The following is a 25,159-nucleotide window of genomic DNA, read 5'->3' on the forward strand; positions in this document are numbered from 1 at the left end:
CATGATATTCCATTAGCATAGTTCTCAGTAAACACCCATTTTTAGTTCTGAGTTTGTTCACCTCTTGTACACGCAAAATCAGTTTTGCTTCTCACCCAAACATACTGTTTTATAAGTAGGTAACACTAACTTAAATAGCCATTATCAACTACTAGATTGATGCTGAACTGCTTTTCTCCACTGTTCAATAAATGCTGGGCAGATTTGAATAATGTAGCAAATCTAGCTAGAGTCTTCTTTCAAATGTGACTGGAATAACAAATATGTGTCCAAAGATCGTATTGTTTCACTTTGCTTTTTATGAAGTTATGTTCTTTTAGAGAAAGTTTATGTTCTGTAGAAATCAGGAAAGATTCTAATTAACAGAGCAGAATGATGTTTGGAGCTGTGAATGTGTATTTCTTATGCAGATACTGTAAACATTAGGCATTTTCTTGATTTGCTTAGACAGGAGTATATCAATAGCTAGTGTAAGCTTGAGTTCACCCTTAGATCCCCAACTACCAGCCATTCGTACTGCGACTGTTTGAGCTGTGGTGGCATTCTTGGTAAATGTAAAAAAGACCCTGATGAATTAAAATTCCTGACCTGAAGCTAAAGCTTTTATTACCTCCTTTGTGGCTTTTCTGTACCCAGAATATTATAGGAACATGTTGCTGTGGGTACCGTTTTCAGGAAAGCCACCAGCAGAATTCCACATTTCTTCCTTGGGACTTTTTTCAGTTTTGCTTACTCTGCTGGCTGCATTATTTAGCCCTTTATGTAACCTTCTCCTGTCCCATGCTTGCATTCACCTGGCAGAATCAGCGACTGCTGTACAAACAAGACTTTCAAATACTCTGCTTTAGACTACACCATGTTCTTGTGCACACGTAGCAGTTTGCAATGGATGAATGGATGGTCCTCTCAATCACAGCTAGAAAAACAGTCATACCTCTAATATAGTTTTCTAGAGTATAAGCATGAGTAGTATGTCAAATGGATTCAATGCAGACAGGATTAAGCATGTAAAAACAAAATACTGGATAGTAGTAGAGTGAAAAAAAGCAGCCAAGAAGGGCTTAGCACTTACTGTAGGGAGTCTTGAGAGGTGCCTGTTGTTGCTCCTAATGCTTAACGTTTGTGATTCAGCTCTTCAACTTGCTCTAAGAGTGAAAAGAAAAGGAAACTTGACCTTGACTTCAAGAGTACAGCTTGAAACGATTGCTACTGGAAGAATCATGGAACTGCTTTTCCTGTTCCCATAGTACATTCCTTGTATGTAAAGAAATTTTTCGCAGCCAAATCACATGACCCTACAGTAGAAGAGGGCTTAGCCTGGTAATTGCCACACATGATTTTTATTCTTTTGAGGAAAAAAATGGGGCACTGACTTCCTGGTAGGCAGCCGCTGAGTGAAGTAGGTGGAATTGGCTTCACTTGATTATAATCAGCTTTGTCCGTTTGATGCCACGTCAGCCATACGCTGTTGGCACATTTTCATCCTGCCACTTAGTGTCATAAAGCTCAGTAGGGAATATAAACTGAGGCCACAGTAACATATGGAAGAGTCTTGGCAGGATTTGGCTGGTCATTTGAAGTGTTCTCCCTTTTTCCTTGGGTAGGAAATGAAGTCAGAGTTATATGTTTCATATATAGGGATCATTATTTTTAGACCAGCAGCAGGTCTTAGCCTTTGCATGTAATCCGCTCACCCAGAGCTGTGGCTCTGAGGTTTGCACAAAGTGCCTGTGGAGCTCAGTCATTGATGTTGAGTGTAACTTGGATTTTGGAAGTGTGGATGCTAAAAGCATGTCATAATTTAAAGCTTAATGACTCAGGTTTGTCTATGTCACCTTCTGTTTCAAGCATGGCAGATTTGTGATCCCAACTTATGTAATTCTTAGTACATTGGTGTTCTCTGAGTCAAGCAAGGGAGATACGAGGCTGTCCTATTATCTGTGGCCAGAGCACCACTGAGCTTGGAGTGTATTGCAGACAGGAATCTGCATCTTCTCAGCAGCCAGGGACAGCACATACAGAGGGAATCTTGGTACATTTAAAGGCTATCAGGGCCCATTCTGAAAAACACAAGCTGAACTGCGTGCATTTGGTGCTGACAGTGAGACGGTTTGCCTAGGATGTCATCCCTCAGCTATACATAGCAAACTCAAAGCTCCTTAAACCTCTTACCAGTCACTTTCCACAAATGGTACACATACCTAAAGGTACTTAGTGAAAATCCTTGAGAGGTATTTAATGCAAAAGCAGTTAGTGTCTCTGGTGTTTTTCAGAAGACCCCACAAACCACTAGCAGGGAGAAGTACAGGGCAGCTACAGCGCAGCACTTGGGCCAGTTACTCATTTTGTCTCAGCCAGGCTCTGCCACCACAAGAGCTTGCCAAGATGTGTGACATGGGGGGCCTTGACAACCTGATTGCCAACACGGCCTATCTGCAGGCAAGGAAGAGTGGAGATGGAGACACCAAGGAGATGCAAAAGAGGCGTAAGAGCCTCTCGCTGCCCAGGATTGATCAATGCGGAGAGGTTAGACAGTCTGTTGTTGCTGATTATGACAGCATCTGTGAGCAGCAGCCCATTGGCAAGAAATTCTTCAGAGACTTCTTGGAGACAGTGCCAGAATATATGGTAGCTAGGGACTTCCTGGATGAGGTGTCAAACTGGGAGTTGGCAGAGGACAGTGTCAAGAGCAGTACCATGGAGAATATGATCACCAATTTTCTTAAGGAAGGCTCCAAAAACTATCTGGCTTTCATGAGCTCTGACTTGGCCAGCAAATGCCAGGCAGCTACTGTGAAAGACTATGAGAACATCATGCAGCTGGCCAAGGAGGAGACCAAAGTCTTTCTTAAAGGCAAACCCTTCCAGGACTTCCAGACCAGCCCCCTCTATGACAAATTCATCCAATGGAAAGTTTTTGAGAAGCAGCCAGTAACTGACAAATACTTCTATGAGTTCCGAGTGCTGGGCAAAGGTGGCTTTGGAGAGGTAAGAGCTGTACTTCTAAGGATGTGGGCTATCCCCTTTCAAGACCAGAAGGTGCATTTGCAAGGAGGAACTTGGCAATGGATTACAAAGTTGTCTAAGGTTTTGCAAAACTTCTCCTTCAGATTGTCCATTTCCCAGAAATTAGGCTGGGTTTGTTATCTATACTGTGGTACAGGCTCCAGATGCCTGTTAGTGAAGAGCCACTCTAAAATTTTTATATTCTGTATCTATGCTAGTAAAGAAGCAGGCTTCTCTAAAAAAGCTTTTGTGACTGTCCATATAGTTAATTACTAGTCTGCTTCTTGGCACTGTTTTAGCCTGTGCTAGCTCCCACGCCCCCAGATAGCTTCTCGGTGCAGTTTAGGGAATAGCACAGATCAGGATCTGTTCCCAAAACACAGTATGAATAAGGCTACCCTTTTTTGAGATGGAAGAGAGTTTGGCTATACAGATGCAAGCTGTATATGGTGCTTATTGTCATGGTCAGAGGATGGGTCCTTGTTCATTTTACTTGCCAATACATGACTACTAGTGGTGCCCTCAAGAACTTTGCATAAGGTCCACCATATACTGGTCCAGAACGGAACAGGTTATATGTTTGTTTTCCTTATTTTTTCTGCTTATATACTCTGCCACAGAAGTTAGCATCAGCAGCTGCTGATATGTATCTGTGATTCCCCAGTTCCTGCCTGTTACTGCCCTTGATATTCTAGTCTCTGTGTAAAATTCCTTCATAACCTTTCCTCATGCATCTTGCTTCTCCAGGTTTGTGCCATCCAGGTGAAAAATACTGGCAAGATGTATGCCTGCAAGAAACTGGATAAGAAAAGGTTGAAAAAGAAAGGTGGAGAGAAGATGGCACTGTTGGAGAAAGAGATCCTCGAGAAGGTCAACAGCCCTTTCATAGTCACTCTAGCTTATGCCTATGAGAGCAAAAGCCATCTGTGTCTTGTCATGAGCCTCATGAATGGAGGAGATCTGAAGTATCACATCTACAATGTGGGAGAAAGGGGTTTGGAAATGAAGAGGGTCATCTATTACTCAGCTCAGATCACCTGTGGGATTCTTCATCTCCATTCCATTAAGATTGTGTATCGAGACATGAAACCAGAAAATGTCCTCCTGGATGATAACGGTAATTGCAGACTGTCTGATCTTGGATTGGCAGTGCAAGTGAAAGAGGGAAAAAGCATCACTCAGAGGGTGAGTACAAATTCATTGAACATGGGCAGTAGGAAGGGAAGCTGTGCTATTTCTAATGCATTATGAGTCCAAGACTTAATTCCCTAGGATTTGTTCCTTGCTAAAGACCTTACGTGGCCATTCCATTCTAAGAGACAGGTGGTAAGAAGATTTGGTTAGTTAACTCTCTTAGACGCTATATGTAGTAAAATAACTTCTCTTACACAGAAACAGTAGAATCAACTTGACCTGTTGTTTCTCTTAAGATAAACTCTTGAACCAGCCATTTTAGAGGGGCTAACACACATGCCTTGTCCTTTGAGCAGTAGTGCATAGTCAGGGATTTAACCAATTACTTGTCTGTTTAATGAGTGGCAGGCAAAGATGTGACTCCTCCTGTATTCAGTTTTTGCTCATAGAAGAATACAGTTTCTTCGAGATTACAGTTTCTTCCAGATTACTCGTAAGTGATGCAGGTGTTCATGGTGCTGCACAATAAACCATTGCCAACCTTCTTCCCCCAACCAATTAACTCCTGAAAAAGTTAGCAGATATGATGACAGTTTGCAAATGTACATGCCTCTGTGTGTGTGTAGGAAGAAAGAGATGGATGACCAACTGGGTTTTGCTGTGTGTTAGGCTGTGTAACACTTCAGCTGTATTTGGTCATCCCAAACTAAGCCAGGTTTGTAATAATGTCATGAGGTTTACACAAGAAAGATGTATTCAGGTGGCTTAACTATGAAAAAAGCATATCTCTCCCAAGGTGTCTGGAGCTTAAAGATGCATATAATGAGTGAATGTGTCTGAAATACACTAAGAGTATGAAGAAATGGAAGCAACATTATAAACTAGTCTAACTGTCTTACGTTGAACTCCCCAAGCCTTTCAATTACTCTCTAGAAATTCAGTAGAAGAGGACATGCTAGTAACCTCTGGCATCATGCTTGGAAGTATGCATGTTTTTTGATGTTGTTACTTAATACAGTAATTTGTAGTTTGAAGGATATATGTTTTCCTGGCAATTTAAAAAGTTTGTTTTGGTTTTTTTTAGTTTGCAGTGAAAGAAAATATGGAAACTGATATATTTTTAGATAGGAAATAATTTTAAAGTGAGACTGCGTTATGTTTTAGATACGAAAATACAGTTTCGCTGAAAGCTAAGGCAGGTTTTTAAATAGAACTTATGTGAAGTGGGAATGTTGTTTTGTTTGTGTAGACAGCATTTTGATCAGTTGACCCAAAGCTATGAACCCTACAGTGCTTTGTGAGTTGTAGATGCATGCAGTTGTTACAATCAGAAAAGATCATTTTGTCTAAGGGCAGTTTTTCCTACTTGTAAATATATGGGGCTTGGCAGAAGAAAAAAAAAGGAAAAAAAACCCCAACAACAACAAAAAAAGAAAGTATATTTAGAAATGTCTAATCACTTCTGGTGGTACCAGGGTAGAATCTCAAAGTGGTAGAAGCACTGTTCACTGTTATATGGGTGCTTATATTAGAGCAAACCATGCAATGAATAATATACCACAGGATTGTAGTGTGTTATAAGGAATTTCTGTTAAAGACAGTTTTATTCATACAGGAAATTGAAATATGAGAAGGAAGAAAAAGAAGATTTTTTTTCATTTTCTGTATCATAACTATATGGGAGTATGAATAATATGAATAATAATTCCCAGTATTTTGCATTTTTATAAACTAACCCTATTTGAGTCATTTGAAAGCTACCACTAAAAACATTATATCAGAGCTAGATATTACTACTATTTATGGTAATGTCATACACAGGAAGACCTAAAAACATCTTTACAAAATTTGTTGTATTAAGCTTCACAATGTACCCTGTAATAAAATAAAAACGGTGCTGTGAAATTAATTTTTGTTTACTAACCACAGTTACATTGTGACTTAAAATTGGCAGAAAGTTTATATCATAGTGTGCTTTTTGAGTATGACTACCAAATTGTTATCACTTTAAAAAAATCTTGAGAGAAGATGTTTGTATAGGTTTCGGGTTTTTACACCCAAAAAGATATATGGCTCCAAGACAGATTTATTAAATGAAATTAGTTGCACCATTTTGTGGACACAGTTTTATAAGGGCATTTTTATAAGCTAAAGCAGAAAATACATTCCTCCAGGCCAAATCTGTGTTGTACTGTATATCTGAGTGAAGTGCCTCATATCATAAAGCTGTTTCTAGATTTTGGGTGATGGTCTGAACTGACAATTTAAGGCTTACAATTTTCAGTCTGTAATTATAGGAAAATACTACTGATCTATAACGTAAAACCTTTTCATTTCAATTTATTTATCCATTTGCAAAGAGTCCTTCTGTTTTGATGGATGTTGTAATACACTGAACTTCATTCACCTCTCCAGCAGTTCTGACTTTAAAGCCTTGTAACCCTCTTTTATGATCTTGTTCTTCATTATCATACTTAAAATATTCTTATATTGCACTATGAGAATAATGCGTAACTTCAATCATATTCATAAGTCATTCTACGGCCTGAAAGTAATTAACTAATATCCCTAGTACCAAATGAAACCATGGGTTAGCTGTCTGGTACAGTTAATGGTCATTTATTTCATCTGTTAAGATAAATTTTACTTAGCCAGTCTTACACATATTGTGAAGAATTGAGATAGTTTATTTGTTAAATGCAAGGTATAAATAATTTTTAAAATTGCATCTATTGTGGCCTTTCTGTAAGGTGATATATTTAAAAAAAAAAGGTGGATTTTTTTCCTGCTGTCTAATAAAAGCTTGTGAGCTTGAATTGTTTGATCTTTCATTTTATTTCTTGTTTTTCATCTTAGAAATATCAGTAGCAGCAACTGTTGTATTAATTTTGCTGAAGTACTATTTCAGAGGAAAAAAAGTAATATGCTTTTCTGGGTCATATTTTAACAGTTTACTCACACTGAACAGGTTTCTACAATACAAGCTACCCTTGTATTCAATAAAGCTGCTTTTATTATGAAATTGTATTCATTCTGAGTATGGAAATCATGTTTTAGTCTCATACTCTAAATGAAGAAGCAGAATAGTGCCTTTTTAAAATCTGTTTTTGCAGGTGTGAACTAAATAGAAGCTAAAGTAAGTAAAATAATCAAAGATTTTTCAACAACTGCCTAAAAATGTTTCTGAGCGATTTAGGGTTTTCTTCCTGACAGCTAATCTTTTCATGATCTCTCTAGTTCTTCAGGTGTTAAGTGGATCTTCCTTGTGAATAGCAAAATAAAATAGAAAACCCTTCCATACCTTTTATATATCAGGAGGTGCCAAATAAACAAATGCAGTGTAGACATCTGATCTTACGCATCTGCTTAAAAAATGTTCATCTCCATGTGCTTGACTGTAACTATGCTGGTATGGAAATGACTCTTTATGTATCATAGACAGTGAAATGAAGCAGCAGTTTTCCACCTTTGATTCTGTGTCTCTTTTTTTTTTTTTTTTGCTATATATTATGAAGTAGAAACATCATGTGATGATTTTCATTGTTCCTTATACAGGGATGAATAGTATGTAATATATGGATTTATTGGTGTATTTTTTTAATTACAGATTGCAAAAAATACAGTATTTCAATGCATTCTGAAAGTTTTGTACGCCTTTCATGAGTGTGCAAGCCATTAAACATAATTTTCTTTGCCTCTTATGTATGAATAAATGCACGTAACCCAGACTTCAGCTGGAGGATCCATAAATCCCTTTTGTTAATCTTGTTAGGTGATTAGGTTATCACATGGCACAAGTGATAAGCTAGTTACTGAATTCCTGTTTTAGACATTTTCCAAGTTTCTGGTGAAGATTGCTATGAAACTACAATGTTTATGTACTGTTTACCAGCCAAAGGTGATTATTTTTGTGGGTGGAAAGGTTTTCTGAATTTTAGATAGGTGGTTTTAATGTGGTCTTCTTATAAAGTAATGTGTTGATGCTGCAGAAAAAGCATTCTGCAGCTGATGATTTAATACATATGTAATTTAAGAAGTAGCCTTGGTATCCTTTAAGTGTTGCCATCACATATACTCCTTTTGAGAAATATTTGTGTGCTCTATACCAGTTGTCTGTAACTATTATAAATAAAAATACCCTACTTTCAGAAACAGTGCTCCTTACAAAGGTCTAGAAAGAGCTGGACACTAGTCTTAGTTTTCTCCCTTTCTTTTCAGTTGCTACAGTAGCAAGTAGAAACACCTGGCTTTCCAAGTGATGTTATTTTGAACTTACATAGGCGGTAGTAAGTAATTGGTACAGTAATAATTACAGAGTATAGAAAACTTGAATTTCACTAAGGTGTGCTGACTTTGATTTGTGAAGTGCTAGCTGGCTTTAGAACAGGGAAATCACAAAAAATTAAAATACACAAGTTTGAACAATAGCAGTCTTGGAAATAGAAGGCAATTGAAAGCTACTTACAAGGTTTTTTTTTTCTTCATGAAACAAACATGGATTATATGGGATCTTCTCCTGATATATATATGTGTGTGTGTGTCTGTGCAATCTACCTAGAAATGTATATGCACGCTTACTCAGGCAAAGTTCTTACTGACATCACTGGAAACAGAAATAAACTCTTTGCCAGTGATAATATAATTAATCAGGACTTCAGGAGATATCATTGTGACTTTTCGTACAAATGTGCCTGTAGCATCTGTTCTTCTGTGTTGATCAGACCGTGCATAAACTAGATAGTATTTTAAAATTACACCTTTTAAAATGTCTATGTTCTCTTCGTCTTGTATAATTGAACTAGGCAACAAGGAGAAACTGAATGCCTGCAAAGAGGGCTTTTGCATAGGCAAAATGTTTTGTCTAGTTATGTACTCATTTGATTGATTCTGGAACTAGGTCTTTTTGCATGTGACAGAAATGAGGAGGCTCCATCCCAAGTTTCACCACTTGAACAGTCTGACCTGGCATCCTTTTTCCTGAAGTCTCTGCAACTTTTTCTCATACAACTCAAAATTCACTTGTTGCATGTGAGTCAAATGCTCCTGCTCTTATCCAAAAGAGTAGTACTACTTAATTTCCTGTGAACAGTTGTGAGAAAAGTGAGCATGTTCTTCTGTTTAGTACTCTCGTATCCGCTGCATATTGAAATTAATATAGGACTTAATTCCATTTTTCCAGAAGTGAGTGCATATTTGCTGTTTATTCCAGAAATAACTTTCTGCCCTTACTGGGTACAGGTTTTGTGCAAAGCAATGATTGCATGTCAATGTTGAAGTACTTTTGTGCAGATGCATGTGAGCCAGAGAGCTTAAATATTGACATAATAGCTGTGAAAAATGACAAACGTATTTTTGTAGTGTTTATAAAAGTGCATTCGTATCTTCAGAGGTTTCAGGCTTCTTCACACTTTTCCTGTGCTATGTTTTATATATTTGAAGGACATAATAATATTTTTATAGGAAAAACATGTTTTGGTTAAAATCTTACTCAAAATGTCCTTTTGCCCTCCTGTATGTTTGTTTATTATAAGATTCTATTTCTTAGGAAAACAGAAGGAAATCTATTTAGATGTTCCTGAAACTTGCAGTTCAATTTCAAGGCAGTTGAGAAGCAGGAGGCTGGTTTAGACTTGTGAAATAACTCAGCAAGCTATTCTGCAGTTGACCTTTGGTCATTATCACATGGCATTCTTATTGGATCAGATGCTGTAAAAATTTATTCTTCCTTTGCACTCTAATCCCGAGCAAATTAAGGGCTGTCATTTTTCAGAGTGACTTGCTGCTATTTTACATTTCCAAAACCACCGATCTGCTTATGCATTTTTAAGTATGACCTATAAAATTGATTATGTTTTACTAGCAGAACTTTGTTCTCAAAAATTTTGGTAATCACAGCTGTTATGAAGTGCGTCATCAGGTATTTCAGATTTTTTAAATCTCTGAAACATGTACTTTACAGAATGCAATCTTATCTGCTATGAATGCCATTATAATGAGAGTGAAGGCAGCAAAAATTATTTTGTGGGATCATTCTGCCTCCTGCAGTTTTGGAGATGGCAGAAAGGATACTGTAGTAATCTAAAATTATGAGAATGCAATGTGTCCCATGAAATGCTTTCCCTACATAGGGTGTGCCACCCATGAGACGCGTTTTTCTCTCTGTGAAAAGACATTAGAGCCCCTTAAGATACAGGATCAGGTCTGTTCGCATGACTTTTAACCTTGTTCTTCATTCAGTTTAATCTAACAATTAATAATTACTATAGAATGTTCTATAAAAAAGGCAAGAGATAAGATTCCTTATCAAGTTCCTAGAACTAGTAGAAAGCTTAAGCTCTTTGAACATGAAAAATGCTATGGAAGTGCTAAACAATGCTGTTTAGTCCCTTTGTCTCTTGAGGCTCATTATTTATTATAAAAAATAATATACATTCTGGAATGATCTGTTTGGTAAATCATCTCCTGAGCCACTTGTTGATTCAACATTGTCAAAGATGTTTTTATTTAATTGGGTAAGAAATTTCAACATTTGGCTGACAATGTAATTCTTTGAACTGTTGATTTGACAGCTTTGACCAGAAGCAGTATTGTAGGAAGTGTAAGCTACAGGATGGTGAGGAATGTAGTACTTCTTATTGGACCACATGTGACATTCCACTTACTGTGATGAATAGTTTCGGTTAACAAACATCTAATAACTTTTTTATTAAGACAAAATAAAATCATGAAATTACAGACACAAGCAAGTGAAAACTGTGAGCTTGGTGTTGCTCACTGTTCAAGATGAAAATCTGCTAGTGAAAGGTAGTAGGTTCAAAATACGCAGCTGTGGTTCTTAACACAATGTGTAGTTAAGCTGCAGGACTCTTTTGCATAAGATCTTGTAGGTTCTAAGAATTTATCTGGGTTCAGGGGGAGAGCGGACAATTGATGGAAGATAACTTTGTTGAGAGAAACCATTTTTGCCTCTGGAAGCCTTTGAACTGCGAACAGTTGGAGTCTAGGAGAGTATTAAAGAAGTATCAATGTACACACCAGGTTCCTATAGTCTTGTCTGTGCATCCATTTTTTTTCGGCCAATTCACAGACAGTCAACTGGCCATATGGGCCTTTGGTCTGATGCAGCAAGTACCCATCTTCCTGGATTTACATATAAAAGAGTTGTATCTCCAGCATTAGTCATAATCCTGAAAGATAAGGTGGATAAGATCCCATGGATTTCAGTGATAGACAGTAACCCTCCAGGTCTCTTTGTCCATTCACACTACAGGGGCTGTCCCTACGTTGGAAGGCCAATATCCTTCTCAGGGCACCTCGCAGTCCTGTTCCCTCCATCACACTGGCACCAAACACAGAATTTCTCTTTGATGTCCCCTTTTTGAGAGTATCATACCACAATGTGTAGATGGCTCTGTATTTCATTCATTATAAAGAGCTTCAAAAATATATACAGAGCTAAGCAGGTGGAGAATTTTCTCCCTTATTAACATTGTTTATTAAATATTCTGTGGTCATTAAATAATAGAACCATGAACATCTCTGAAGTATTATTATTCTCACATTATAAATAGGAAATGGTCGGGTGAAATTTAAAGGGAAAATAAAGGGAAAATCATGTCGCAGGAAGACTAGAGAACCCTGATAATTCTTGAATTCTAATTGTGTGGTTATGAGTCTGTACCAAGTGTTCTGCTTGTCCTATATGCTCCATCCCTATAATATCTGATTACTTCACTGTCTATGAATGCATATTTCTTCAGCTGACACATCACCAAGGTGGGAATGTTAGCAGATTCTATCTCCAATAGGGATCTGAGGCAAAAATAGTGATTTACACGGGATCACACAGGAACAAAGATGCTCTAGAGTCCAAAATTAAAATTAGTGACCAGTTACTGGGCCATCCTTCCTCGAGCCATTTATCCCTTTGGTTTTCAAATAGCATGACTCTAAACTGAAAAACATGCTGTAACTATGTCTATTTCTCTTCCCAAGTGTGAGCACAGAGGCAGCCTGCCCTTACTGTCATAGAAGTGGCTTTCTCTTTAATTTGTGCAACTTCCTTGATTTCAATGACTACTGATGTCCAAGCTTGAAAGAGTAAAAACCAATGGTGGATTTTTTTCACTACTCCAGTTAGTGACTTTGAACCCAGAGGCAGTTTTCTTTCCTTTTTTCTAGTATAGCAGAAATTTGTTATGTCCCTTTTGTGCTTTTATCTGTGTGCGTTTTTTTAAGGCAGAGAGCTTTCCCCATTAAAATGCTTATGTGAAAATTAAAAAAACTTTGCTCTTGAATTTTGTGTAAGCATGAGGCATTCAGTTCCTCCTAAGCTCCTATATAGTCTTTCTCATTATCTTTTGCTGGTTCTCTGAAGAGTCCTCCTTGTGTTCTTCTGAATCAGTAGCCCATCAATTTATGATGGGCCATCCCATCATAAGGTCCATCCCTTTGCTAAGCATTAATGCCAAAATCTTTGTTCTGTGAAACTTTTAAAGGGTGCCTTTTGTCCTAATTTGATTTGATTTCATCTTTTTTTAAAAGATAGTTGCCTATTCATTTGATCAGCTGGCTTCTTGTTACTGTATGAACATGTGGTGAGAAAGTGTGGGAGAACTGCAGTTCTGTGTGACTCATTTAAATTACGCTCCATTCCTCCTCACAGTGGTTCTTGGGAAAAAAATGAAGCTTGTAAAGTGAGTGACAGAGGCAGATCGTTGTTCTTCTCTACATCTAGGGCCTATTAGCTCGTGCACAGAGAATAGTTTTCTGTCATCTGTTCCTGCGTTCCTGCAGGGTCTATTAAGGCCATTGCTGAAGGAGTGGAGGAACAGCTGGACAAGAGAACAAAGCAGGCAGTGGCACCCCTTGGAGGAAGGAAGGACCGAGCCCCAGGAAACAGCTGATAGAGCTAAACTCAGCTTGTTTTTTTTCCTCTGTTCAACAGTTCTTGTGCCATGGCAAACAAGAGAGACATTCTGATTTGCTTCACTGTTTGGTTTGTGATATCAATTGACTTTGTTTTGCAGAGATCTGTGGGAAAAGGTAGAGACATCTAAATCCTATTTCTTTTCATTTGCCTGTTTCTGTGACGATGAAAGCTCCAGAGAGTTCTTTCTGCCCTGCATCTGCTAGAAACTGGGATAATGGCAGCGTTCAAGGGACTTTTCCTTCTTGGGACAGCATCTGGCTAGGAGGATGTATGAGTGTGCTTACGCCATGGGCCTTGTTCTGCTTGGAGTTGTGGTGTGCCAAGTACCCGTTGACTGTACTGGGAACTGAGTGCACTTAGTGCTTCTCAGGATCACATCTTGTATTATTAAAAGACTATAATTATGCAACCTTTTAAAAATTTATGCAGGGTCACATTTCACAAAAGAAATATTTGTATACTTTCAGATGAGTCATTTCTACTATGCCTTGTCAAACCACACTCAAAGCAACAATACCACTTAACAGAACTTCTTCATTAATGTATCCAAGGACAACATTTGGTCATTGCATTTTAGAGGATTATTGGAAAAATTGTATTTTGGGTTGTTCTCAGGATAGAGAAATAAAGGGAAAGTAGATCTGTTAACGCTTTTCAAAAGGAAGACAATTATAATTGACAAAAATTTAATTACTACTTTTATATTTCAAACAGCGTATGCAAGCAAGGCATCATCACAAAAGATATTATTAGATGGAGAGCAAGGGAAAAATAGCTAGTGTTGCATTGACTGCACTTCAAAAAGTTGTGTGCCTCTGCAATGGCATATGATTTCTTCCTTCTGTAAAAAAGTTGGGATAATATAACATTCTTTGGCTCATTTGTGATATTTTTTTTGTTGTGTCTCATTAGTTGTTTCCAGGTCAGGGAAGGGGTGATTCCATGTGTTCATGTGTCTCTATAAGATCACATGAGCCGTCAACAGATATGTTCAAATGGTTCCTGGTCTTATCAGGAATCCTACAGGAAAGAAGAAAATAAGATGCGTGGTCTTAGTCCTAGTCAAAACCCAATGCACACCCTAGTAGTGCAGAGCTGTCAACAAAGGAACTCCACTTTCTGAGTGTGGGTTGTTTTTTTTTTTTAGTTTTCCCTCTTTCCATTAAAAGAGTGAAATTTATCCATGTAAAATAAGATTTGCAAGAAAAAGTGTTTTCAGTTAATACACAACTTCTGAATTTACTTATAAACTGTATTGAGTGAAAACAACTACAAAACCATATAAATCTAATGAATTTTTTGTGTGATAGACATACCAGTGACCCATACTTAGAGGTATCCATTCTGAGGCATGGTCAGATAATTCTAACTGAATTAAATATTCAATACCATCCTGTGGAAAATAGATCCCTTCTCAAAAATAATGCATTTATCTTTTTGTGATATCTTTTAATTCCTTTGGTTTCTGTCTTTTGTTTTCCTTTTTATATTTGAGTATAATTTACAGTATATTTATTTACTCTTTGGCCTGCTGAAAGTAACTTAACTCATTACTCTGATTCACTTTTGCTCTGGGAATCAGTGGATGCATTTTCCTCTTTTTTTGCTGCAGAAATCCCACTACTGCTAGTGAGAGTTGTACAGTTTAAAAACTTCCATCACTAAGCTTCTGTTTTACCCGCTTAAATAAACCCCTTCTGAGTCATTGAGGCTGCCTTTCATGTTGCCACAGGATCTCTTTTCCTTGAAAGATGTTCTGATCTTTGACATCTTGTTCTCCATAATGATTAGTGCACGGGTGTTACGTTTTAGCTTCCCTCTAATGCTATCTACTCCCCAAAGATAGAATTAAATCTTCATTTGAAAGATGTATGTTCTTCCAGTTGCAGGGGTTGAATAATTGCTTTCTTTGTGTTCCCTAATATAACAAATACTTATGGCTTTATCATCTTTCTTCCCAACTGATTTTGCCAAAGCTCCACATATGTAGAAATAGGTGGAAAAGAAAATTTAAGCTCTTATTCTTCCTTTCATCAAATTCCTGTTTTGATAAAGATTGCAGAGATTTATGCATTTTGTCCCTCTGCTTGTGGATGTTTCTTCCCCCTTAAACATCACAGCTGACTACTTGTGAACTGTGTTTGTTTCTGCTATAAAATGGTAATGTTTTAAGTGGGTTTTCAGTCTCAGGGGTTATGAGTTGAGGTTTAGATTCCTGCTTCTCAAAATTCTGAATTGAAATGGTTTGACAGAGGAACAATATATGTTTCTAGACTTCTTTGAGATTGAGCTGGATCAGCTCAATAACAGCTCAAAAGATTTCAGTGCTACTGATTTAGAATTTTGAAGTTTAATTCTTGTTCACAGTAACCCCATCCAGTCTTTCACTTCAGTCTGAAAGGGAAGCTGTTGTTGGTTCATCTCTATGTTCTATTAAATTGTGGTCATACAGTCTTTATGGTCTTGCTTTCTCTGTTCTTGAGAAACATGAGTACCAGGTCAAAGCATGGTGTTCTTCCATATGCTATGACTTACTGAAGGTTTTGTGGAAAATGCATGTGGAAGAGACGGAAGTTACTTGGCAACTATCTCCTCTGAAAAAACAACTATGGAAGAAAGAATACAAGTGGAAGCAAAGAGAGGCAGTCTGAAAGGAGCTGCCTTGAGATACATTTATAACTGCAGAATTCTGACTTTTCTGTGACAGATTTATCCAGTTCCCATATGATGATGCTAAGCTGCAGCAAAGTAATGTCATATCAGAAAGACCATACTGTGCTCTCAGGGTACATTTTGATGATGATATGACTCATCAGATCTTCAAGGCATTAGTACCCCAGCTTCATCTCAGTAGAAATAAGAATGTTTATTGCTTCCCAAAAGCAAAAAAAAAATATTCCAGAAGCCCATTTTGTGTCTGTGTTCACTACCTGCAATGAGCTCTGTGTGCATCCTTATGTACCCAACTTTCTCTGCTGCTTTCAACCCCTCCTCTCCCTTTTAGGTTTCATGATCTTCTGAGGCCAGATGGATCTGGGTTCTGTGGTCCATATTTGAGCGCTTATCCCCCTTTCTGAATGGAGCAGTAATCGTACATTAAAATGTAACACTGTCAGGGTATCTCTCTCAATATTAACTTTTACTAACAGAAATTCAATGCAAACAGTACAACTTACCTGTGGAGTGATGTCAGCTCTTGCAGGGCCCAGATGGCTCCTGTGTACTTTTGCGGTTTTAGTGAGGGAGGCAAAGGTTCACTTCTAACCTTTTCTTTTGCTTTCAACCTGTCTGATATTTTTGTTTTTTCTCATCTCATTTCTGGTTTTCAGCCAAATGGAGGATTTTGCTCTATATCCCTAAAAGTTAAAAAAATACCAAGAGGGAAGTTAAACTGGATTTTATTTTCTGGCCATTAGGCTTATGTTGTAATTGATGCTAAGATGTTCTCTATTGCACACGTTGTTTACAGTACAGTATGTGCCATAATGTGTAGTGGCATGAGATAAAGTTTATAGGGAGGCCTGACTCAGAAATACTGTGCCTAAAGTTGCAAAAATTAGAGGAGTTACCTAAAACCCATAAAATAAAATTAATCTGTTGAGCTATGCTTTTTACAAATATTATTTACCCAAACGAGCCCTTGTTTTAGTTACCTTTTTCTGTTTTGCTTTGGAGTGAATTTCTGTAACTACGTGTGTTCTGCTAGCAGATGATGACTGTCTGGAATAACCTTTAGTGGGATTTTGCAAAAACATAATTTTTCATTTTAAATGGTAATACTACTAATTCATCAGCCTCAGTATTTCAGAAAGATATAAAAGAGGTTCAAGCAACTTCTGCCTTCTTACCACTGTTAGCTGAATCTGGTAAAAATATAAAGTAAGATATAGCATCAGATGTGGCAGGAAAGGTTGGGTTGGCTGAGGAAACAGCATTCGCTGTTTTGATTGAAATATCACATCCTCAGTCATGTTACAGTGCAGCAGAAAGCATATAGGGAGGCTGACCCTCCTCTCTTTCCTCTCAGGTGAATCAGCTCCCTAGAGACAGAGGCAGCAGGAGCTATTTTGAACACTGTGCAGTCTGTCCCCTGGGGGAAATGTGCCAGGCATGGTCCAGGAAGGAAGAAGGCAGATTCCCCTGGCAGATTCCGCTCTCAAAGAGCAGACATTTCTCTTGGAGAAGGGTCCCTTAGTGCTGCATACAGTAGTAGGCTTTATTCAGAGAGCTTTTTTCAGTTAGGAAGTATGAGCTCATTCTTTCACCTGAATGCATGTAATTTACTAATTATAATTTTCATAGGTTTACTTTCTTACAATGGTTTTAAGAGTTTTTCTTGGCCCTTGATGGTAGTACTTCCTTCCAGAAACCAACAGGGAGTGTGGGTAAGAACTTCCTCATGCAGCTCGGCTACTGGCTTGGTGAGAGTTTTCTCATCGGCAGCAGACCCCTGTGTTGGACGAGTTATAACCACTGAATGTGGAGGCTGAATTGGTGACTGGCTGTCTGATTTTTGACTCTGTTTAACCTTTTAAAATTGATTGCTAGCTGTGTTTACAGGACAAAGCTAAGACCATTGTCTTCAACAGGAAAAAAATTAATATGAAAAAAGAAAGCAAAAAAAATGTTAATTGAAAAAGAAAGAACTTTTAGGTAGAAATTGCACAGATGTTTCACCTTTGAAGAGCATATTTGAGACAGTTTTCCCATATGTTAAGATGTTTAAAACCAGAAATACTCCATGTGCTAAAATAGAGTTATACCTCAGAGTTTCTAGATTTTAAAAAAATAATCTATTATACAGAGTTTCTAGATACAAAATATATCAATTGTATTACTAATGTTTTGGAAGAATTATAATCTGTTTAATTATATGCATTTGATTACTGACACTGTATAGTAAATCTGTCTGTATGTTTGCAATAGGCTGGGACAAATGGTTATATGGCTCCCGAAATCCTGAAGGAAGATGATTACAGCTATCCTGTGGACTGGTTTGCTATGGGGTGTAGTATTTATGAGATGGTTGCTGGGCGAACACCATTCAAGGATTTCAAAGAAAAGGTCAGTAAGGATGAGGTTAAAAGAAGAACTCTGGAAGATGAGGTGAAATTTGAACATGCCAACTTCACAGAGGAAGTGAAAGATATTTGCCGACTGTTTTTGGCTAAGAAAACAGAGAATCGTTTAGGAAGCAGGTATGCCTTACTTCTCAAACTCAGTAAAAGTCAGATTAAAGCTGCAAACAATACTATTATTTTACATATTACACAAAATGGGGTTAGATCTTGACTTTCTACAGAGTACTGAATTTTCCCTTTCACTTCTAGGAAGAGAGAGGTGGAAAGTTTTGAAGATAATATGGAAATAAGGAATTTTGTTGCAATAGTGTGATTGTCTGTCTTCACCCCAGACTACTCATAGGAGTTCCCTTCTTGGTATTTTGTGGGGTTTGATTCTATATAGTTTCGGGAGAAGGGAGCAGCCTGTTTCTCTTGCATTTTGCTTCCTGAAGGTAAAGGATATTCAAGTAGATACCTGCATCTGTGCTAATGCAGACTGAATGCAGACTCTTAGGCTGTATCACTTACTGGAATGATGTGGGCAAAAATCCAAATCTGCAGTGTGGATTCTTTTCCCTGCAGATATCCAACTTGCAAGGCTGTGTCATTGGCTTCTTACTGAAGAGACCTTAACCCCTCTGCTTTACTCAAGTGCTTTAAAAAAAAATCTTGTAGATGTTCTGGTCTTCCTGACTCATCCCAGGGAGAAAAGGGAAGAAAAGAATATTGAGCACAAATTCTTATAAAGCAAAACATTTTTGGGCACTTCAGAGGTGGCTTTGTGTTGATGAAAACGGATGGATGTGTCCCTAACTTAGCAATTTCAAGTAACTGTTAAATAAGAAGAAAATTGGAAAGCTAAGCATTGTCATATTTAACTTGTAATACCTCTGATCCCTCTGGGGTGTGGGGAGTGTGTGTATATATATATTTTTTGAAAAATCATTTAGTGCATTTCTAATGAGACAGATTGGGGATCTACATTTGCAATCTAGACAAAATGAAAGAAATATAATAAAAATGTAAAAAAAGAAATAGGAAACTGATAGTATCTGTCTTTAGAATACACCATGATTTGAATCACCTAGGAATACAAATATACGTATCAGGTGCTTTTCCAATCTAAAGGTGGAGTAGACACAGGGACCTAATCAAAATGCACAGATAGTCTTCTAAATTTATATTTCATAAAAACATGGAACAGTTTTGCAAAATGTTAGTCACACATTTGGCTGAAAGAATTAACTTTAATGAAAGGTACTATATCATTAATATACATATTTGTATTATTTCAGTGCTAAATGAAGACAACTGCTTTTTGTGCCAATGAGTTTTCCCAACTCTGCAAGACTACAAAGAATATTTTCAACAGCACATAGAGCATGTTTGATACGAAATCTGTATTATTTTTAATATGTTTAAAAAGCTTATTTTAAAATATATGTTTAATACAAAAACATTTAGAGAATGCTACCTTACAAGTCAGCATGCTTTGCAGACATCTAGTCTTACAGGATTTTGTGAAGTAAACAAATTTCAGAGTATAGGGAAATGAAATTTAGAGATTCTGAGTGACTTGGTCAAGTTAATTTAGCAAGTCTGAAGCAAAACCAGCAACAGACTATTCACTTACTGAAACCACATTCCCTTTGCCAAGGGAATAATTTACAATCATTCTGTCTGCTTACTGTTACGTTATTTCTCAGCAATGGGAGAAGTGTACACAGAAAGGTAATTGCAGAGATTTTTTTTTCCCCCTCCGCTATTTAAGATATTCTTACATGCCATACTTAGAGGAGGAAGACAATAGGATGTATACCATGCCTGGGCATGATACAGAATACAAGCCTGCACGTAACTCTTAAACTGGGCAATACTATTCAGGACAGCTCATCCTTAATGTAAAGATTAGCACTGTAATTCTGCTAAGGAGAACAAGACCTTGGGTTATCTACATAAGTGCCTGTTGCATAAGTTAAAGCTGCTCAAGGACAGCTTTACTTTGTACACCTGACCTTTTAAACTACTCCACTCTTTGATTGAAGACTCAGTATCACTGGCTAACTCAGGAAAGATGTAACCCTCTTTCTCCACTCAAGCTTTTTGGGATTGCCATCTCAAATCCCAAATCTGTAAAGTGATGGGTTTTTTGTAATGGAGGAATACAAAATTGACATAGTTTAGATGAGTTCGTTTGCTCTGCTTAGGTTACATAAAGGTGCAGATCACACAGGAAGAGCTCAAGTTCATATCCAACTAGTTGGAAGATGCCTCAGTTGGTTCCAGTAGATGGCGTTCCTGTAGCTGTATGTTTTTAAACTTTTTATGGTTTTGGTGGTGTCAGAAAATACATCAGGAGGAGAAAAACTGCAGCAATCCATTCTGGAGCCTTCACCAGCTTCTAGTGCTTTTTGGTTTATGTTATAGAAAGGAAAAACAAAATAAAGTGAAATTTTTGTGAGTGCATCTGCCCAGTAGGATTGTCAGCACTACTAGCCCAGTAGTGTCCCAGGACAGTAGTCAATTTGAACAGCAACTCTAATGCCCTTCAGGCTAACAGTGAATGTAAATAAATCATGTCAGGCTTGAGGGCTGCTCAAGTACTTGGTTATCACTACCCAGTGAAGTTAGGAGATGATTTTGCAAGACTACGTACATACAGAGGTCGTGATCCCTGATGGCTTAATCTATACATTCATAGTTGTGTTCGTATAGCTCTTTTAGGTTGAAAACGTAATTTTTTCCTTACCCAGGGTGCCTGGATGGCAGCATCTATAATTCGTTCAGGCTGTGATTTAGCATCCTGGTTGTGGTGGTGTACAGTGGCTAGTGGCTGGTGGCGACCTGCTCAGAGTAGCCAGGCAGCAGAGGCACAAAATGACAGTTTTCTGGCAAGGGAGCTGAAAAGGGCAGCTGGTGGTTTGATCTCAGCTGTGCCTGGGTAGCACCAAGGCAGGCTAGAAGTGTGGCAGGACAGCATATGAGGAACTGGTAGTAGTGTCAAGCTAAAGAGGCTGTTCTTTATACATGGTATAAGGTCTTAAAAAAAGAAATATTTTGTATAGTCACACAAATCCACTACTTCTATATGGAGCTTCTACACATTCGCAAAGATAAAAAGACTTGCCAAAAGTTTGCATTACATTTTGTTTATAGAACGTTGTCCAGAAATACAGGAGTGCTTGCACTTTGCTAAGTAAGGAAACATTTACATTCCTTACATTTTGTAAGGAAGTCAGAAAAGAAATCAGCAGCGTGTTAGCAACTACCATTTTCTGAGGCCAGAAACCAGACAAATTTGTTTTTCTTATGTAACCATTTTCAAGACCAGTGCACCCATAAAGACATTAAAAAAAGAAGGCATAGGTATAAAAAAATACAGTGGTCTTCCCTGCTCGCCCTTTCACTAGCATTCAAAACTCAAACTTTGCATGCCTTGACACTAGAGGCACAGTTCAAAAGCTGTGGTCCTTGGTCGTGCTTTAACGAGCACACATTGAGGCTCAGTTTATTCTTATCATCAGAATATCCTACAAGTCTCTCTATGTGTTTACAATGAAACAATTCACTGTTTCTTTTACTGAGGTTCTGACTGAGGTCTGCAATTGTTTTTCTTAGGATGTATTTAAAATATGTATTTACAATTATTTTAGTCCTTTATGGATTTTATTATTGGGTTTTAACAATATTAATAAAGGATTGTGTTTGACAGTGGCACACATACTTTTCCTAATGTCCTAATTTGTGAAACCTCTTGCTTTAAATCTTTGTTCATTTATAAGAATAGTTTATTTGAATGAACAGACTCATTAAAACTGGGATTGTATTGGAGCAACATAATTGAGTTTTATCATGTGAATGCATAGCTGTTTTGAACTAAGATAAAACCAGAAATGTTATTTCTCACAAGTTTCCTATTCAGACTGTTGTTCCTCAGAGTCAGTCCCTAGCTGTGTTAACCCAATGTACCCCAGTCTAGACTTTAATAGATATTCTTATCCTAGTTAATATAGTGCCAACCACTGGACTTCCATGGTTGAACAGCAAATCCAATACTCCCCCTCCCCATCCTGCTATATTTTCAGTTCTGGTTAAAGTGTATCTGTGGATATGGGTATCAGTGGGCTGCCAGAAGCAGCACTGCAATTGTTGCATGGCACCTTGCCCAGAGTCATTTACCATGAGAGATGAAGAATAATCAGAACGTTTTCTGCTTCTCAGCTTTGCTTATATTGTGCAATGCAGCATTCTTTGGTTATGAAAAAAGGAATTGCATTGCATTGTGTGCGTGTATATTATATCTCTTCTTACCTTAAAATACTCGCACGTATACAACACAAAGACACACCTGAGAGCAAAACATCATACTTATTAACAAACTTTTGCTTTATTGCAGAAATGAAGATGATGACCCAAGAAAACATAGTTTCTTCAAGACAATAAATTTCCACAGGCTAGAGGCAAACCTTATTGACCCTCCATTTGTGCCAGATCCATCTGTTGTTTATGCCAAAGATGTTGCAGACATTGCTGACTTCTCTGAAATCCGAGGAATTGAGTTTGATGACAAAGATAAAAAGTTCTTCAAAAGGTTTGCCACAGGTGCTGTCCCTATAGCCTGGCAGGAAGAAATTATCGAAACGGGACTGTTTGAAGAACTGAATGATCCTAACAGAGTAGATTCTGGGGGATATGCAAATGGAGGTGAAGCTAAGTCAGGAGTTTGTTTGTTGTTGTAAATATCACATCGGTAACAAAAAGAGTAGAAACCACCTCAGAACTTTCCATATTCCGACACTGTTGCAGAAATTCAGTGCATCTGTTTAAGAAGAACCAATCAGTGTAATATGACATTGATAGGCTATTTAGGACCACGAGCTGTGTAGACTATTATTTTCCTTTGCTCTAGCAAGGGAGATAATATTTTTTCTTTTTTGGAGAATCATCAAGATGAAGAACAATATTTCTCTAGGAAACTTAGAATGATAGAAATTCTGAAATACAAAAAGCAAAATGAGCGAAGAGGCAACACCTTTTGAAAATGACTGACTACCATTTTGAATACAATAATTTGTTGGTTTTCTTTCTATTTTCTTGTTATTTCTACTAACAATTCCTCTTTGTTCTACAGTTTTCAGGAAAGATTTTTTTAATTTTCAAGTAGTAATATTGTCAGACAATGGAGCTTATATATCATGTCAAACTTGGAACCTTATTGGTTAGCCAGTCTGTCTGTTGTTTTCTTAATTTCTGTTAGTTTTTTAATGGTTTGACTGTAATATTTTCAGATTGTCAAAAATGTAAAAGAAGGCTCTACATATCACTAGGAAATAGGACCAAAAGGATCAAACTCTTTTCAAAGTTGATTTTAACAGAGTGAGGAAAAGATTCCACCAAATTAATTGAATAAAGCATTTATTTATTATCAAGTGTATTCTTTTAAGTGATAATACCATATACAAAGAAAATTTAGTTGTAAGTTCTTTTTGGCAATCAATTTTAAACTTTTATCAGGTTTCCTGATCATTTTTCTCTATTTCAATGATAACTTAAGCTACAAATAGACTAAAGCAATTTGTAAATGGCTTTTTACAAGACATATTTCAGTGCAATATAAGCTTTAATTCTGTATTTGCAAAATACATTATACTATTAAGTGCTGTAATGCTGGAAAGGTGATGTGTGCAAGTTGACGCCATCTTCAAATGTTCATTGATTCTCATGCGAATGTTGATTGTGTTTTATTTTTCAATTTTATGACAACCTAAATTGAATTAATTGGAAACATTTCTGCGAATGCTTACTACTGCTGAAGTGTATTACTGGTGAGATGCATCCTACCGATTTTCTCTGGTAAGAAAATAGGTGGTAGTTGTTTGCAGCAGCTTTTAAAACTGATTCTGCATGCTGTTTCTTGTCATCTATCTAGCCATAATTTCCACTGACTAAAGTGGAAGTTGAAATTGCTCCATTCCTTGGAGTCCTCGAGGCTGCTAATACCCTGTTTCCTATTTTTCAAAGAGCAAATCTCCTACTGAACTCAAAGACTTATTTTATATAGACACTGGGATTGAACTCGTACATCTGTTTAAAAAGAGGAAAACCAATAGATATGATTTCTTCTGTAGTTGGGTCTATCATATGCAACACATAGCTTTAGTGTTTATTTATAATCTAATAGCTCATCCAAAACATTGCAGTAATAAAAAACTCTTTAGTTTTTAATACTTTATTTAGTCACAGCTATGTTACATTGGTAATACACTCGGTTGTTCTAAGTAGAAAGAGAATTTATCCTTTTTTCTTTTAAATTTGCTTTTCCACTGCTTTATATACTTAATTTTCAAGTGAAAATCATGAAGAATAGTGTTAATTAGGATTAGTGGATAATTCTGTTAATGAATTATGAGCATATAATTGTCTGGCTTTTGAGGGGAGACTTTCTGTCAAATAGTTTAAAACAATATAAGCTGAATTCTGACTTGGGCTTTTACTTGAGAAGGATGATCCTGAAAGATTGTGAAAAGCAGAGGAGGTTGAGAGGAAAGAGAGTAGTGTGATTCTGTCACAGATTTAGGAGAGATCTTCCACTGCTGACATCCTGTGATTTTATTTCTCATTGCTCCCATCTGTAGAAAAATCTCACAGGGTGGTATTAGGCTAATATATTTAAGAAACCCAGACAGAAAACTTCATTACATATACAAGAAAAAAAAAACCCACATGCAAGAACACAACCCACATGCACTTACCTTATTACAGTGAGGAGAGACCTATTAGTGCTAGTGGCATCAAACTTTTGTCCAGAATTACTGCACCTCAAATCCATAGAAATGCCATTTCACAAATCCTCTGGAACCATAAACCAGTACTCTGAAAAGGCTGTAGGTTTCCTAGTGCATAACTAATTTTTCAGTATATACGTGTTCCCATATGGGAAGAGGTGATGTATAGACAGAACCAGAATTTAATGTCATGTTAGAATCATCTATCCACTATGATATTAGGTGTTGCAAGTCTGGGT

General features: G+C 37.2%; 1 protein-coding gene across 1 annotated transcript; it reads left to right on the plus strand.

The window, feature by feature from the left end:
- Window positions 1-59: 59 nt before the first annotated feature.
- On the plus strand, window positions 60-23,924 carry GRK7 (G protein-coupled receptor kinase 7). Its single transcript, XM_075098828.1, has 4 exons — window positions 60-2,988; window positions 3,754-4,191; window positions 17,999-18,270; window positions 22,532-23,924. Exons 1-4 carry the CDS (start codon window positions 2,239-2,241, stop codon window positions 22,872-22,874), a joined length of 1,803 nt encoding a protein of 600 aa, XP_074954929.1. The 5' UTR covers window positions 60-2,238; the 3' UTR covers window positions 22,875-23,924.
- Window positions 23,925-25,159: the final 1,235 nt, after the last annotated feature.

Source organism: Phalacrocorax aristotelis, chromosome 7 (genome assembly GCF_949628215.1).
Source record: "Phalacrocorax aristotelis chromosome 7, bGulAri2.1, whole genome shotgun sequence".
Taxonomy (NCBI): domain Eukaryota; kingdom Metazoa; phylum Chordata; class Aves; order Suliformes; family Phalacrocoracidae; genus Phalacrocorax; species Phalacrocorax aristotelis.

What these genes read in the sequence shown, in the direction of transcription:
- GRK7 (XM_075098828.1), top strand. Translation starts at nt 2,239, where the DNA reads ATGCAAAAGCAGTTAGTGTCTCTGGTGTTTTTCAGAAGACCCCACAAA. An exon ending in GAAAAAGCATCACTCAGAGG is followed by an intron (nt 4,192 to 17,998) that starts GTGAGTACAAAT and finishes TGTTTGCAATAG; the next exon opens with GCTGGGACAAATGGTTATAT. An exon ending in GAGAATCGTTTAGGAAGCAG is followed by an intron (nt 18,271 to 22,531) that starts GTATGCCTTACT and finishes GCTTTATTGCAG; the next exon opens with AAATGAAGATGATGACCCAA.